Below are 17,982 nucleotides of genomic sequence, written 5' to 3' on the forward strand. Positions count from 1 at the left end.
AAAACTGGGCGAGTCCACGCAGCTGGGGGGGAATTTGGCCCAACTTTAGCATTCCCCTTTTAGCCCAATATTTTAGCTTGGGTTGGGGGGTGTTTGGGGGGAATTTTGGGCTAAAATTTTGGCTTTTAGCCCAGGGTTGGAGTTAGTCTAATAGAGATGTGACTCATATGTGCTGGTGGGCCTACTTCTATTAAAGAGATGGTACAAATATGATATGAAAAATGTGGTAGTATAGCTTACTCGAAAAAAATCGATGTTTTGAGCAGTCATCTTGGTGCTATAGGGTTTGGACATCTGAAAATAATGTTGGAAACACACATCACCAATGATGAGGTTGGAGAGAGAGTTGTAAAACTAGACTTCGCCAAGTTGGCTACAGTGGTGTGCCCCCCTCACCCTGTCTATGATAGATAGGGTAGCCAAGTGGCTTTTTGGAAATGAGACAAGTGTCTAGATCTTAGTGGTTGGTTTGTAATGGCAGCTTTGGGTTGCTAATAGCTGTAATTAGTTGCTGTTTGGTTAGCAATTAATTAGAGTCGATCTTCTGCTGGTTAATCAAAGCCATACAATTTCAAATGCAAGGCAGGTAAACTGTCAATGAACTTCTGGCTGACATTAGTGCCTTCCGTCTATATGAATATATACAAATACAAGTGGCAAATGCAGCCTGTAACGAATTTTGCATCGATACCGACTTCAAACTCTCTCAGATTCAACCTCTACTATGATGGACCAATCTTGGCACTGACTAAACAATAAATTGGTACAATGCTGCTATGGTAAAGTACAAATGCAACAAAATTGCTTTTATGCTATCGAATCTGTTTCATTTTTTGTGTTTCCCAGTGACTAGACATCTTTCCAAATCAACAGGAAGACCACCCTTCGGCTAAAGCCAACTGCAAGCACATCAAATTGACGCTTTGCTTTCAATGGTTGACTTGATTGTACTGACAAAATCGTCAATTGGCATGGTGCCAAGATCGCCACCAAACCTGGATCTTACTGTAACAGTCCCAGTTTCAACTTCCTTGGCACCAACAACAGCCATCAATGGAATTTTCTGTATCTCTGAATTTCTAATCAGTTTCGGCAGGCGTTCACCCTGGCAAAGTTCACCACGAATACCATTTGCTTTCAGTTTGTTGGTTACCTCTTTGCAGTAATCAAGCTGTACAAAAATCAAATTTTTGCTTTAGTGCAAAGATAATCATCTCATACTCAATAGTAACTAAACAAAAAAGACATTTATCGAAGGTTGATTTGCTTGTCTACAGAAATTTGAATGTCTCCTTTGCAGGTTCGCTTGCACATCACACAATGCACAAATTCTGTCATCTTTTGAATGGATCCATCACTTCTAAAGTGTTGGAGGGTAAAAAGATGTCATATCAGATGAATTACAAGTATACAACTAATGGTATGGAAAATCGCTCATGGGATGGATGAAAAACTGGACCCATTTTATCAATGAAAATTGAAAAGGTGAAGTAATCCAATGTAAGTTGAGCCATGCAAATTTCATGGGGCAACCAAGGCCCAATGCAGGTGTGTTGAGGGTTCTTGAGTTAATTAAAACATTAAACATGCAACTGCTTTACAAACCTGGGAGTCAGTAACTGGTACAACATGAGCTTGTACTGGTGAAAGCCATAATGGAAAATCCCCGGCATAATGCTCTATAAGGACCCCAAAAAACCGCTCCAATGACCCAAGAACAGCTCTATGAATCATGATAGGCCGCTTCTTTTCAGAGTTTGAGTCAACATATGTTATGTCAAAACGCTGTGGTAGGTTAAAATCAACCTGTACAATTTGGGAAATACAAAAGATCAAACAATGTAAAAAAATAATAATAAGTGGCTTTAGTCCATCAAACAAATCCATGGAATTCGCTCAATTCAAAAAAGATGCTTAAATCTCCAATGAACATTTTACAAAGTGATACAGAGATAGACAGAGAGACTACCAATTAAAAAACAAAGCACACATTAGAATTATCCCGCCATGAGTTCAGGATTAACCTATATAGTTGAGCACTGCCACTTCCTTCCAAGGGCATCCTCAATCTTAAGATCAATCTTTGGACCATAAAAGGCACCAGCACCTTCATCAATTTGATAGCTCCAACCTTTATCATCCAAAGCATCTCTAAGGGAAGATGTTGCTTTCGCCCATATATCATCATCTCCAACAGCTTTCTCTGGCCTCGTACAGAGATTGACCTCATATTTGTTGAAGCCAAATTGCAACAAAAGTTCTTCGGTAAGATCTAGGACACCCCTGATTTCATCTTTGATCTGATCTTCTAGACAAAATATGTGGGCATCATCCTGCAAAAGGTCCCGAGGTTAAGCAAAAAAAACACTTCATACACCTAGGATTATAGACTCACAGTTTACAAATACTAACACCATACCTGAGTAAAACCTTACACGAAAAAGACCATGCAAGCTTCCAGATAATTCGTATCTATATACGGTTCCCAACTCAGCAACTCGAATAGGAAATTCATGATATGAGTGAGGCTTCCTTTTGTAAACCAAGATATGATAGGGGCAGTTCATTGGTCGAAGCTGATATAGTTCATCCTCAACATTCATTTGATCATACATATTCTCCTTGTAGTAATCCAGATGACCACTTATCTGCCAAAGGTTCGCCTTTGCAACATGTGGAGTATACAGCAGATCGTAACCACGGTCTATGTGGATCTTTTTCCACAAATCTTCCATTACATGCCTCACAATAGCACCCTTTGGATGCCAGAACACTAAACCCCCACCAGCATCATTATGTGAAAATTCAACAATGAAAATGTTCAATGCAAGAATCCTCATAATTACAAATAATGGGATTGCTAACTTATATATCTGCGAAAACAGCAGAACGAGATTCAAGGCAATTCTGAGTACCTGTATAGAAAACAGGTCAAGAACTTGACCAAGGCGCCTGTGATCTCGACGTTTAGCTTCCACTTTGAAATGAAGATATGCCTTCAATTGATCTTCACTCTCCCATGCAGTGCCATAGATCCTCTGCAGCAGTGGTTTCTTTTCATCTCCTCTCCAGTAGGCACCAGCAATAGACTCAAGTTCGACAGCTTTTCTGTTAATATTTCCAGTTTTTTCAACATGGGGCCCCGCACATAGGTCCCACCATTCATCACCTATGAAGAATTTGGCATACTATGAGGAATTATGATATAAAGACAGTTTAATATGACAGGATGCTAGTTCAAAACACAATCAAATCCCAGAACAAGCATGCATATGTATAAACATATGTATAATTTGGTTAGCTTGACCAAAAGGCTCCTCCCACCTTCAAATTAGTCTCCTTTTCAATCTGCATATCAATAACTCATTTTTATAGAGCACCAACAACATTGTTTTCCCTGAGCACATCCCCGCCCTTTCTTTTTTTCTTTCTTTAAATTTCCATCTTAGACTCGACACAAACACTGTACATTTCACTTGTGTAGCTAATAAAAATATAAAATAAATAGCTGAGTTTTATTGATTAGCAAAATCATTTACACACAGTTCCTCCACATTAAATCATCACCTTCCATACTATATTGAGCCTGAAAATGGTGAAACCCTTACCAATATGATATATGGTAATGGGATCTTCTTTAATACTTTCCAAAATTTCCAATTTGTAAGGTTCGTTGAGAGCAGTTATTCTTTTGTGAGGTTCATCTCTTGAAACTTCTTCTCTTATGAGTGGTAAGTTTCTACCAATGATGCGATCCTACAAATCACAAAAGAAATGCTCATGAATAGTTTTCAATAGTTTCATGGTTCCAAAACTTTGATACAAACACGATAACTTATACAGAAATTCCACTTACCATCTCCTTCTTGATTCTTTTCAACTCTTTGTCTGTCAAAGGCTCCATATCAAAATCATAATAGAACCCATTTTCTATCCACGGACCAATTGTCACTTTTGCATCTGGGAAGAGCTTTTGAACAGCCATGGCCATCACGTGTGCACACGGCAGTCAAACACATATAAATAGTTCATCATCATAACAGCGGAAAAGGCGCCATTAATACCAAACTACAAGGAAATTCAGAAAAAAAATGAACATAGCTCGACCTCAACACTTTATCAAATACAGAAACCCATGTATCTTCTCACATTCCCAAAAACAGGATTGAAAATTTTTCCAGCTTATGACTGCTGTACACCCATTTTTCCAAGTCCTATTCGACCAAATTTCAAATTACCGAAAAGCTATGTTCTCATTTTCTTCTACCTCACTTCCTCATTCTTCACAACAGAATCAGGTGACAATCAATAACATAGAATTGAAAATAGTTGAACAAAAGCATCGAACTTTCAAAAACAGAGCTCCAAAGAACCTAAAAATTCAAAATTTTCGCCACGAAAGCACCTCCTACTTCAATTTAACATAACACATCACAAATCCAATCAAAAGAAATGAAATTTCAATAAATACCGTGTGTCGAATCCTGAGGAGGCTCTCGGAGGACTCGTTGGTTAGAAGCACGACTTTCTCAGGCTTATCAGTTACCTCCATCTGGGCATCCTTCAATTTGTCGTCTTGGGTCGAGACCCGAGCAGCCGTGGCCATCGCCGAGGAGGTGGAGACTCCATTTCTGCCGCCGTAGAGGGACAGAGCCCTGAACTCGGAGCTCAGTGGCGAAGCGCAGTGTTTAACTGGGGAAAGGAAAGAAAAGGTCTTTAGGAGAGGGATTGAGAGGAAGGAAGAAGAAGAAGTGGCCATTGCCATTCTCTGAAGAATTAACATCTGGGTTGTGTTTGGATTTCAGAACTATGATGGGTTCGTGTGCAACGGTGGAGGGTGAGTGAGAGTGGCGTTTGTGACTTCGTTTGTGGTGGAGGTTTGGCTTTCGGTTTTTGTCCCTCGGGCGCCTTAAGAATCTTAGGACCCAAAAGAAAAAATTTGGAGCCAAATGTTGCCTTTTATATAAAAAGTAATGATTTCTAATCCAAAATATCACTACGATATAGTGGTATTACTCTTCACTTGTAAATGAGATGTCATAAGTTTGATTCTCATCAAATGCGAGTTTGAACTACATTATTACTAGCTCATTGTAAAACTAAGTTCACCCTCTCCTTAGGGTAGATAATATCACTTGTTCAAAAAAAAAAATTATGTTTCAATTTTTTAAGAAAAATATATGAGATTAGAATTCTCCATCTAAATGAAATTTTACATCTCTAAGACTTACTCCAATTCTTGAAGTAAAACTCAAATTTTAAGTTTTAAATTTACCCCAACTTACTTTAACTCTTGGGAAAAATATAAGTTAAAACTCAAAACTCATTTCTAGGGCAAATTTAGTTTAGGATTTTCCCTTAGGTTAGTGGGGTTGGCCTACCATATATGTGTATTTTTTTTTTTTAGTTTTATATTTATAAATTCATTGAATCCAACATTTAAGATCTAATTTGATCTAAGGTAAAAATATATATAACGGTCCAAATTTAAATCTAACAGCTAAAGTAATTTAAAGAAATATTTTATGTGTTTCGTATTCTTTTATAGTGTTTCACGAGTTTCATGATGTCGGTTCAGTGATTTTCAATATTTATCGGAATCTAAATATTTTTAGGTTAAAATATTCATAAAATTAAATTATGATAGTCTACATAATCTTTTTTTTTTTAAGTTACTTTACCAAAAAAAAAAATTATCCTAAATTCATTCTTGTTGTAGGCCTATTTGACTTAACTGTATTTAGGACTAGAAAGGGAGAGAGGCCAGCGGCAAGAGAAAGAAAATAGAGATTTAATTGTGAGGTGTATGTTGTATCACTTCATTATGCTTATATTTATCGTAGTAGGATAAGTTAAATCTTTACCCTAATAGGATTACAAATCTAATAGAATAATATCTACTAAGGAGAATATTCCAAGATATCCCTAAATACACTTGGATTTACACAATTACATTCCTATTCTAAATATGACTACAACATTCCTCCTTGAGTGTGGAAATACTCAAACAAAATATTGCATCAGATCTTCAGCAGATAAGGTAGAACAATTGATGAAGTCGTCGACACAACGGGCGAATGCGAGTCTCTAATATAAAGAAAGTATGCATAGGCAGTAAAACTCACAAAATCTCGCTATGGTAAAACCTAAGGCAGGTGAAAACCTATAGACTAAGGAGAAAAGTGAGAAGTATGCATAATGTTTAAAACAAACGTCAAACAAGACGAAGGTAGTAAACTCAACAGAGTATGATCATCCCAGGATGGGTGCCTCATCAAAACCTCGTTAGGTAGTAAAAATCCAGTGAGAAAAATGTTCATAATCGTAGGAAAAAGAGTACATAAAGATCAAGTGAGTATGCTTCAGAATACTCCCCCTGAATTAAACATAACTTCCAAATAAGAGAACTACAAACAATTCAACTCATATAATTTATGCATACCGATTCCTTAGACAAGCTTCTGAAAAGTAGACTTGGACAATGACTTGGTAAAGAGATCGGCCAGGTTGTCTTGGGAATGGATTTGCTTGACTTCAATGTTCTGATGTTATTGTTGTTAGTGAGAATAAAAGAACTTTGGCGTTATGTGCTTGGTGTTGTCTCCTTTGATGTATCCCTTCTTTAACTGCTCGATACATGTTGCATTGTCTTCAAAGATCATCATAGGAAGGCCAACAACGGTAGTAAGACCACTAGTACTTTGAATATGTTCTATGACTGCTTTTAACCAAAAGCACTCATGCGATATTTCATGCATGGCGAGGATCTTATCATGGTTCGAAGAAGTCGCCATTGGTGTTTGCTTGGTAGACCTCCAAGATAAAGTGGTGTCTCCAACGATAAAGACATAACCCGTTTGAAAACATGCCTCATGTGGGTCAGACAGATAACTATCTGCGTAACCAAGAAGGCGGAAATCAACTCGATGACCAAAGGGGACGGCGTCTCCTCTCGAGAATTCGTGGGTGTAAAACAAACCCAAATCCATCGTACCCTTGAGGTAGCGGAAAATCTCTTTAACATCATTCCAGTGTCTGCATGTAGGCGCATTGCTGTATCTAGCCAAAAGATTAACAGCGAATGAGATGTCTGGTCTAGTGCATTGAACCAAGTACAATAAAGCACCAATTGCAGTTAGGTATGGAACTTCAGGCTCCAAAATCTCTTCCTCATCCTCATTGGGATAGAAATGATCTCGTTTAGCATCTAGAGTCCGAACGACCATAGGAGTACTCGAAGGCTTCGCTTTATCCTCATTAAAAGTGTTGCAACACCTTTTGGGTGTAGTTCGATTGATGTACTAGGATTCCATCCGAATAATGCTTGATCTCTAGGCCGAGACAATATCGAGTTTTTCCCAAGATCTTTCATCTTAAATTCCGATTTCAAGTGAATGGTAATTTCCTCAAGCTCTGCGGGAGTTCCGATGAGGTTCATGTCGTCGACATAAACTACAACGATAAAAAATCCAGAATGTGACTTCTTTATGAACACGCATGGGCATAGTTCGTTGTTCACATAACCCTGACTTGTCAAATATTCACTCAAACCGTTATACCACATCCGCCTAGATTGTTTGAATCCGTAGAGTGATATCATCAATCTAATAGAGAGAATTTTTCGTGGTCTAGAACTATTTGAACCAGTCAATGGAAGTCCTTCTGGAAATTTCATGTAGACTTTTGTATCTAGATTCCCATAGAGATACGTGGTTACCACATCCATAAACTGCATATTCAGTTTTTCGGAAACTACCAAACTGATAAGGTAGCGGAACGTTATGACGTCCATTACAGGGGAATATGTCTCCTCGTAATCAATCCTGGTGCGTTGAGAGAAGCTTTGCGCTACGAGGCGTGATTTGTGTCGCACTATTTCATTCTTCTCATTACGTTTTTTTACGAAAATCCACTTATAGTCCACGAGCTTCACATATGGTGGAGTAGGAGCTACAGGCTCAAACACCTTACGTTTCGCAAGCGAATCGAGTTCAACCTGAATTGCTTATTTCCAATTTGACCAATCAGTTATACGTCAGCATTCATCAACGAAACGTGGTTCAATATCGATGTTAGTAGCTACTATGTACGCAAATGCATCGTCGACGATCATCTCATTCTGATTCTAAACTTCATCCAATACTACGTAGTGGACCGAAATCTCGCGATTCTCAAGAGGTCGGGTTGTCTCATCTAAGTCATCATCATAATTTAGAATAACCTCATGTATTGGAACAAATGAGTAAATGATGGTCGAATTCAGAATAGGGTCACTAATTTGTGTCATTTTCCTCTTCCGAGGTTGTGAATCCTTTGAACCAGGAAGTTTGCCACGCTTCAGGGTAGGAACAGATGATTGGCTAGCCACCAATGTACCGAGCCGCGTGGAAGGTGCGACCAACCACCCTCAAGGATGGTTCGGCCTTCCCAGGCGATATTATAACGTACTTTAGGTACATCAATCCTTGCAGGTGCATTTGCAGCGGGTATATGTGATCTCATCACTTTTGCTATATCAGTAAAAGCATCAAGCATGCTTTGAGCAATGCTCTGAAAATCTAGTATACGTCGCACTTCAGTTTCACATTGGGTAATTCGGATATCTAAATGAGACATAGTGGGAGCATACCACGACAATTTGCAGCATTCTACATGAATGTCAGAGTTCTTATCTTCCCCTAACGACATGAAGATGTCACATCAAAGTGACAATCCGTTAAACATGGGGTAAAAAGATCTCCTGTCAAGGGCTATAAGAAGCAAATAATTGAAGGCAAATCATAACCGACATAGATTCTCATTCTTTTCTGAAGACCCATTTTGGTACGTAGTAGTGACGCTATTGGCACATCGACTGAGTACCCAAACACAGATAAATGCAAGACATCGGGCTTGTATCCAATAACCAACTGTAACGGTGAATGAGGTTGGGTAACGGTGGGCATTAGGCAGACCAACATAACTGCATGCAATATTGCATAGCCCTAGGCAAATACTAGCAGTTTGGTTCACATAATCAAAGTTTGAGTTATCAATTGAATGTGCTTTATGAAAGCTTCTGCCATGCTTTTTTGGGTATGAATATGGGGTACATGATGTTCAACTTCGATCCCAACTGACATGCAATAATCGTCCAAAGTTTGTGACGTAAACTCTCCATCATTATCTAGTCGAATTGAATTGATCGAATAATCAAGGTGGTGAACCCTAAGCTTAATAATTTGTACTAGGAGTTTCGCAAATGCAGTGTTGCGTGTGGACAATAAGCAGACATGTGACCAACGTGTTGATGCATCAACCAACACCATAAAGTATCTAAATGGTCCGCATGTTGGTTGGATAGGTCCACAAATATCCCCTTGAATCATCTGAAGAAACTTAGGAAGGTTGTGAATAATCTTTGTAATTGAGGGTTAAGTATTCAACTTCTCTAAAGAACAAGCTTTGCATGGCGAGAATCCAACTTAGGGAGGTAAATGATGCTTATGTGATGATTTGAGGATACGGCGCATCATGTCATGTCTGAGATGTCTCATACCATTATGCTAAAGCAGTAAAGTGCCCTGGAACCCGGGTTTAGGGCCGGCCACATGGTGGGTCTCTATATCGCGAATGGTTGTACAATTCATTTGGGTGACGCTCCAGCTTATCATGAATATGCTTCTGGCCATACTCATAAGAAGTGATACAAATAAATTTAGAACCATTCTCTTCAGTGGTTTCAACATGATATTGATTATTTCCAATGTCTATAAAACTCAGCAACATTTTTCCGGAACGTGGAGAATAGATGACATCTTTAATGGTTAAGACAGTACCATTACACAACATTATACGGGCATTTCTATATCCTTCAATCAGGCTGGATGAGCCTGAGAGGGTTGTTAGAGACGCATTCTTAGGTATGAAGTTAGTAAAATAGTGTCGCTCACGCAATATGGTGTGGATAGTAGCACTATCAGCCATACAACTAACTTCTTCACTAGTCATACCCAAAAATAAATTAATTGAATTGGTCACATGCACAAATATAATTTCATTCATTCAATTAATCAATCGAGGAATGATATCCATAAAATAATTATCCAAAATTCAAAACAAACCAAAACCAAACAAATTATTCCAAAGACTTAGAAAAATTGTCCAAAAATTAAACCATAAACCTAAAAATTAGGGGGGGGTTCGGCCACTCCTAGTGGGTTTGGCCACTAGGGATAAAAACACGCTAAAAACATGTCTAGAAGAATAAAACTTATTCGTCCATAGGGGCAGATGCCTTCTGAAATTTTGATATCTCCATGGATGTAGTAGCATCTTCGGGATGTTCCACAATGGCAAAGTTAGACTCACAACGGGAATGATACTCGGTAATAGCCTCGGGGGTAGCTCTGCATATGCGTGACCAATGATCCTTTGATCTACAGCGGTAGCACATGTCCATTTCAGTGGAAGTCGATTAAACGGTAGCTTTTTCCTTATTCTTGAAGTTTGGGGCGTTAGTTGCAAGGAGTTGGCACTTTTGGGTCAACTTTCCTCCCTTGAGTGGGCCTTGGTTCTGTTGACCTTGGGCTCGTGGGTGGGCTTGTCGCCTATTACCAAGGCCACGACGATTTTTCCGTCGTTTGTGGCTGCTAAAATTGGTCAAATGAGCTTCAGGCAAAGTGTTCAAGCCAATAGGTCGAGCTTGATGATTTCTCATCAAAAGTTGGTTCTGGTTGTCAGCGAGAAGTAAAACAGAGATCAAATCCAAAAATTTGGTGAACTTATATGCCCTATATTGTTGTTGTATGACAATATTGATGGCATGGAAGGTCGAATAGGTCTTCTCCAAGAGATCTGCATCTGTTAAGTCCACTTTACAGAACTTAAGCAGTGATCGGATTCTACAAAATTCAAAGTTGTATTCATTCACGGACTAAAGTCTTGGAAGTGTAAATGATGTTAGTCGTGTCTTGCTTCAGGCAAGTAAATGTCTTTCTAGTGATTGAAACCATTGGCCAGATCAAGCAGAGAGTGTGTGGGTCCTTCTCAGCAAGGTACTCGATCTGCAATGTATCATGGATGTGTCTTCGAATGAAGATCATTGCAGTAGTTTTATGAGCTTTATCGATGGGTTTGGAGTCGGTAGGTTCCTCGATGTGGCTCTAATACCTTTTGCAATAAGATGGAGCTTCATATCTTGAACTTACTTCAGGTAGTTTCTTTCAGATACTTCCAGAGCGGTGAAATCGAGCTTATTCAAGTTTGACATGTCCCTAAAACGGAGGGTACAATAAAACGTGGTTAGTCATATGGTAATCCATAGACATACATCGTAGAACATTCGGATTCTATAGACATGTATTGGTTTAATTTAAACATGAAAGCTACAAGTTTCATGTGGTAAGTTTTGAATGAAAATTTCGGATTTCAAAGGCACTAAATATGAAACTACAGGTTCAATTTAGTTTTATGAACGATTAGTTCATAAAGGTGAGGTTCTTGCAAGAACACAAAATGCAATATGCTGATTTAAGTTCATAAAGTTGATTTGAGTTGCTTCGGAAACTCAAGTGTGAGAGTTTCGGGACTATGAAAGGATGTCAACGGTTCGAAGTAGAACAATAAATTATTGAATCGCTAATGTCCAAAAGTGATCTTTAAGTCAATAGTTTTGGATTAATTATCAGATTAATGGATGGCATGTCACTTTTAATTAATTCAATAGATCGAGACCAAACGGGGTCAATTGTGGAAGCAAAATAATGATAGACGAGTCATATTAGCTTCAGTTAGTGATAAATCAAGTGATTATTAAATTAGAATTAATTGGCGTAACCTAAAGTACCCCAAAAGAAATATTTGGGTGTGAGTTATAACGCAAGCATGCCAAAAATTGGCATTGGGTCGAAAGAAAGGATGCAACCCAGCAAAAAAATGGGATGGTAATGATGTGAGGACAGGCTCTGCAGTTCGGTTGCAAGTCATTGGGCCTCAGGAGGGCTGCAGGCTTCTGGGCCGTGTGGTCTAGGTAAGCCAAGCAGCAAGTGCCGCTGGTTTGGGCCAAAAACAAGGCACAGGTTTCGGCTGGACTTTTCTAGGGTTTTAAGAACCCTAAATTGCTTCTAATTTATTTATATGTTTTGACTCACAAATTCCACATAGCAAAATAATTGCGTAATGCATGAAGCGTGTGTGTATATATATATATATTAACAAATATATGAATCATATACAATATATATATATATATATATATATATATATATATCAGAAGGAAAATATAAATATAGGGGATTCATACATCATGGGGAATGTTTTCATGCTTCGTAGACGTTTAAAATATATTACTTTATTTTAAGCGTACCTGATTAACAAAAAACAAATAAAAACCTTTGAATTTTGTAGAAGAAAGCCTCCTCCTACGATCCTTCAGGTCCTTAACTTCTGACAAAAGCGTGCTATCCTTCAAGTGCTTAGCTTCTGGCAAAAGCGTGCTGATAACGTGTTATAGGCCTATTTGACTGAACTGTATTTAGGACTAGAGGGAGAGAGGTCGGCAGTAAGAGAGAGATTTAATTATGAGGTGTGTGTTGTATCACTGTATTGTGCCTATATTTATAGTAGTAAGATAAGTTAAATCCTTACCTTAATAGGATTACAACTCTAATAGAATAATATCTACTAAGGTGAATATTCCAAGATATCCCTAAATATACTAGGACTTGCACAATTACATTCATATTCTAAATATGACTGCAACAATTCTTTAATAATCTCGAGCTAAAAATTTAATCCAGAATGGTTGGCGGATAAAAACTATTTTTGGGTTAAAATCTAAATTTTTGGGGTTAAAAATTTAGAAAAACTAATGAAAATGGCTTGAAAACTTTGAGTTTTAACGATAAGGACAAAATAAAGGGTAAAGTGAATAGTACCATGATTGATTTTTTAATGTAAAATTGTGGTTTTTCGTTAAAGTAAACAGTATTGGGAGCTTTTCCTTAAAATTTTAGATTTTAACTCAAGGGTTGGAGATGGTCCAAGTGAGAATTAGGTAAACAATAGTTTCACACGCCTGGTATTGATTTTTATAGGACTGTAAACGAGTCTAATTAAACTGAATATTGCAATTTTCAAGTTTGACTTGTTAATTTTTTTTTTTTTTCAAGCTCAGGTTAGTTTGTTTTACTTACAATTGTTATAGGAGCCTAACTCGAGTGAGCTTAAAAAGTTCAAGCTTGGACCGAACCGAGCTATTTCGAACTATTAACTTGGCAACACATTTTACTAATAGAAAATTATATAAAACATAAACCTTGCGAGACAACATTTTCAAACATACTAGTTTAAGATAGTCGCATAAACATCTCTTTCATTTTTGAGTCTTTTGGGTTGGAAGCCCGTGGGAGGCTAGTCACCACATTTATATTATCTTTAGAAACCAAAGAAGACGGTGGAGACATAATATCAATCTCCCTCGTAATAAAAATGGCCAAATTGAAGATGGTTAATTTTAAAACTTAGAGAAAAAGTAGTAAACATAATTCTTCAAAAGCAAAATTCCAAACACAATGTTCTATTCCAATTAAACTCCTTAAATAGAATCTAGTTCGAGTTGCCTTGTGACTACTCACAAGCTTTATGAGCCAAACGTACCAATATTCTAGTTTAGCTTGTTTCTTATCTAGTCGAACATAAACTTGACTTGCTTCTCACATGAGTGAGCATCGACAAGCCAAACACGAATCGAACCCAATGCAAACTCAAGTCATGCCGATTTACAACCCTAGGGTTTGACTTGAACCATCTCCAAGTTGGACTAGATTTGTAGACCAATTCAGGCAAATAAGTAAGTCTAACTAGGGTTTGGCGACCAATTCATGACAGTTAGGGTTTGTCCAAAGAAAAGACCATATATTGTCGCACTTTATGTTATGTACTATCTTATGTCTCCAACGACATAAATAACTTAACACATCCTAAAACGACAACATTATGGAAAAATGTTTTTAAGTTGATAATCCTACATTCTTAATTATTGTTTAACTTGTACATTTTAAGCTAAAAACATACCGATACAACGGAAAAACAAATGTTCCTCCATTTTTATCTTCTTCTTATCCCTTTCGCTTTGCATTCTAAGCCCTGCATTTACCATTTTCTGGTTGCAGTAGTTGTGAATCCAATCCATATCTAGTTTTCTATGCCTCTAGATTCCACGTGTCGCAAGTTTATTAGCCAGTGGATCCCCTTTGTCAACGGTTCCTATATTTGTAGACTCCAACAACTCTTTCTCAACAAAAAAAAAACAGTTATGAATTGCAGATTCTAAAATTTCCTAATCTCTTCTCTCTCTTCCTGCCTTCCTCTTAAACCCTAACATTCTCAATTCCAATTCTAAATGCAAAGTAAGAAACGTAGGAGGAGTTTTTAATGAAAATCTCTTATGATGACAAAAAAGTTGAATATGAAAACTCTTTTCAAGCCAAAGACGAGAATGCCGATAGAGCTTGTAAAGCACATGCATGAGCTTTTGATTTTTATTGATCAAAACACCGATGCGCGTGAGCAAAAGCGAAAGGAAAAGGTTTGAGTTTTACTTCACATTCATGTTGTATAATTGTTTGATTGGTTTTTCATTTTGGGTTTTGAAAAATTGAATTATACGATACATTGTGTCTATAGGGTGAGTATGGTTGAAATTAATGAAATTGTAATTTGGTTTGAATTGTACTGATTTTTTTTTTTTTTTTTTTTTATTTTTTTGAAATTTGTTATAGATGGAAGAATTGACAAAAGCAATATTGGAGATAAGAACTGTCGTATATGGAGATGATGATTCAGAACCAAATAAAGATTCTTGTGCACAACTTACCCGAGAGTTTTTTAGGGAAGACACTTTCAGGCTCCTCATTGTTTGTCTTTCAAAGCTCAACTTGGGGGTAAGCGATAAGAAATGAAAGCATGTTAGCTTAATTAGTTAATTACCAGATAGATATTGTTAATTAAACGAGTTTGTGTGCCCTATTGCATTATTTAAAGATGTCACATTTGTGTTAATACATGTGATGCAGGATCGTCAAAACGCCACTCATGTCATTGCAAATTTGCAAAGGCAAAAGGTTCAGTCGCGTATAATCGCATTAGAGTATTTGGAGAATAATATTGATATTATGGATATTCTGATAAAAGGGTAAGAACGCAATGTACTAGTAATGAAGTTCATAAAATGTAATAGCCAATATTGGAATTAAAATATTAATGAACGGTTTAGTTTGATTTGGTTTAGCTACGAAGACAATAGTGATATTGCTTTATCTTATGGTGCAATTACAAGGGAATGCATTCGTCATCAGAATATTGCAAGGTGATTAACCTTTTGCTTTGTAATTGTAGTCTTAGAATTTAATTTCTTTTTAAATGAGCTTGGATATCATATCATAGTATAAATCATTCATTGGTTAATGTCACAGATATGTACTAGAATCAGACCACGTGAAGGAGTTTTTTTATTACATTCAAACTCCAAATTTCGACGTAGCATCGGATGCTGCAACTACTTTCAAGGTTCGATCCATTTCAAACACTTATCAAATTTTAATGAATGGTCATTGTTATGCTTAAAATTCCTTTCACTAGCAGCTTGATCATTAACTCATCGCATACTTTGAACAGGAGCTTATGACTAGGCACAAATCAACTGTTGCTGAATTCCTTTCTAAGAACTATGAGTGGGTAAGATTCATATAATCTTCATGAAATTTTTTGGTTATTTCAAGCTATTGGTACTTCATTTTTTTACTTTTTACATTTTCTATGTTCAGTAGAATGATCTTTATTAATATATGAATTATTAATTACCTTCTCTTGTGAATTTGGATCCAGTTTTTCCATGAGTACAATTCACAGTTGTTGGAGTCTCCCAATTATATCACCAAACGCCAGGCTATCAAGGTAATAAAATTTACAAATAATTTTTCAGCCGACTTTCTTGGATAATCCATTCAATTTGTTCCTCTATGTTATTTTCGTCTTGAGAACCAATTTATGTGTTCATCAATTGTTGTTATTGATATGCATGTCGTAATTTTGTTTCAGTTGTTAGGAGATATGTTATTGGATCGTACAAACTCTGATGTGATGGTTCGATATGTATGCTCTTTACATAACATGATCATCCTAATGAACCTTCTCAGGGTATCGAATCTCTCTTTCTCACGAGAATTTTGCATGCATCTCTGCATCACTTATTTAATTCATTTATGTGTTTTTTATGTTTGCAGGATCCAAAGAAGACAATCAAGTTAGAAACCTTTCAGGTCTTCAAGGTTTTGTTCAGAACATCAACTTTTAACCTTTTAGTATTATAAATATTTAAAGTGTAATTAATTTCTTGTCTTTGTTAATGACAGCTCTTTGTTGCAAACCAAAATAAGCCTCCTGAGATTGTTAATGTACTTGTCAAAAATCGAACCAAGCTTATTCGTTTCCTTAACGACTTCACCATTGAGAAAGGTAGGGTTTCTTTGTTTCGATTCAAAATTTACTCCTTGCTGTTCATCTCTTTTTTTAACTCATTTTTTAATAAAAATCAAACTACAATTTTATGCAGAGGATAAGCAGTTTGAAGCAAACAAAGCTCAAGTTATTAATGAGATTTCTGTTCTTAAACTCAAACCGAGCAATCCCAAGATGTCATCGGTCTGCAGCTTTAGAACCAATTGTGCGATTCAATGTTAAAATTGTACAGTTGAGCTATAGGCCTCGTTTCAGAACTCGATTTGAAAAGAGAAGTTGAATTACTCTACCACTGATCAATTAAAGTTTTGTTGTCATATATCACCTACAGCTTAACTCCGTCTATTGTTCTATGCACTTGACCCTTTTTTAAGCATATTTTGGCATGCGTCAAAATATCTTTACAGTTTTTTTTTAAGGGTCACGAGCATTCAATTTTCAAGACGAAAATGTCTAGAAGGTTGAGATGGTGATGTAACTCAAATTTTCTTTTCACGTAGAAAAGTGCAAATAGGACCTATAATTTCATATTGTATTATATTCAATAACCAAGTGTAAACTGAAGATGTATCCCAATATCTTCTTTAAAGTTCTAATAAAAGTATATTTGTTTTCAATTTTGCATGAGAATTTTCATGAGCTGCATTCATTCCCTTTTTATTCTTTCTTCCTTAAATATGTTAGACTATTGTTTTCTATGTGATGTTGAAAACGAAGGCTTTCTGTTTTGGCTCAAAAAACCAAAATTTAGGTTTGGAAGTTTCATATTTTTTGTTATGTTGGGAAGGTGTTCGTATGTTTGATATTTGTATGATATAAAGATTTAAATTTTTGTTTTTGTTATTCTTTTAATCAAGTGTAGGCCTACACAAACATAATTATAAGCTCATTTAGCAACAAAATTAATGAGACATAAACTATAATGCCACATCATTGTTCAAAATCAGTTATACAAACAATCTAACTCAATTTATCTAAACTACCTATTAATGAAATTTTCTTTGTCAATCAAAATAGGGTGAAGCATGTGTTTCAATATCCTAGTGGATAGTGTGTTGCGTTTTCAACCATGCGTCCCAGGTTTGAAACTCCCCTTCCTCTAAATTATTGTTTTAGTTTCAAATCATTCCCCCTATCCTTACTAATAATAAATTAAAAAAAAAACCAAAATAGGATGAAAAAACCAAATTAATTCTGTTAACCAAACTAAAGAAAAATAACCAAAATAAAAGTTATGGGCAATATAGTAAATCAAATATAAAATAATTATATTGTTTTAGTTCAAAGCCTCACAACTAAGTAACCATATTGGTTGACCCCCTTTTCTCTTCCACGGTTTTCCCAAAATAAAATAAATTTTAATGACAAAATAGTTATTCAGAAATTGTCGATAAAGATAAGAACAACCTCTTCAGCAACGAAAAATTGTTTTAAGTCGTCACAAAAAGCTTTACCAACTATTTTATATTTTCTCTCCTTGTA

General features: G+C 36.4%; 1 protein-coding gene and 1 pseudogene across 2 annotated transcripts; one reads left to right on the plus strand and one right to left on the minus strand.

The window, feature by feature from the left end:
• Positions 1–587: 587 nt before the first annotated feature.
• LOC126609956 (threonine--tRNA ligase, chloroplastic/mitochondrial 2-like) lies at positions 588–4,914 on the minus strand (annotated as a pseudogene).
• Positions 4,915–14,303: 9,389 nt separating this feature from the next.
• On the plus strand, positions 14,304–17,044 carry LOC126612135 (putative MO25-like protein At5g47540). Of its 2 annotated transcripts, none has more exons than XM_050280449.1 (11): positions 14,304–14,569; positions 14,763–14,924; positions 15,057–15,175; positions 15,257–15,349; positions 15,456–15,549; positions 15,658–15,717; positions 15,868–15,936; positions 16,081–16,179; positions 16,266–16,310; positions 16,395–16,497; positions 16,595–17,044. In XM_050280449.1, exons 1-11 carry the CDS (start codon positions 14,429–14,431, stop codon positions 16,720–16,722), a joined length of 1,113 nt encoding a protein of 370 aa, XP_050136406.1. In that variant the 5' UTR covers positions 14,304–14,428; the 3' UTR covers positions 16,723–17,044. The 2 variants fall into 2 exon arrangements, with proteins under 2 accessions (XP_050136406.1, XP_050136408.1); XM_050280451.1 differs by having other exon boundaries at positions 15,272–15,349.
• The last annotated feature ends 938 nt before the right edge of the window (positions 17,045–17,982 follow it).

The sequence above is a fragment of the Malus sylvestris genome, chromosome 17 (genome assembly GCF_916048215.2).
Source record: "Malus sylvestris chromosome 17, drMalSylv7.2, whole genome shotgun sequence".
In the NCBI taxonomy this organism is placed as follows: Eukaryota; Viridiplantae; Streptophyta; class Magnoliopsida; order Rosales; family Rosaceae; genus Malus; species Malus sylvestris.

Coding starts and splice junctions, on each gene's coding strand:
- LOC126612135 (XM_050280449.1), top strand. CDS start 14,429: ATGATGACAAAAAAGTTGAATATGAAAACTCTTTTCAAGCCAAAGACG. Junction 16,180..16,265: donor TCCTAATGAACCTTCTCAGG/GTATCGAATCTC, acceptor TTATGTTTGCAG/GATCCAAAGAAGACAATCAA. Junction 16,498..16,594: donor CGACTTCACCATTGAGAAAG/GTAGGGTTTCTT, acceptor AATTTTATGCAG/AGGATAAGCAGTTTGAAGCA.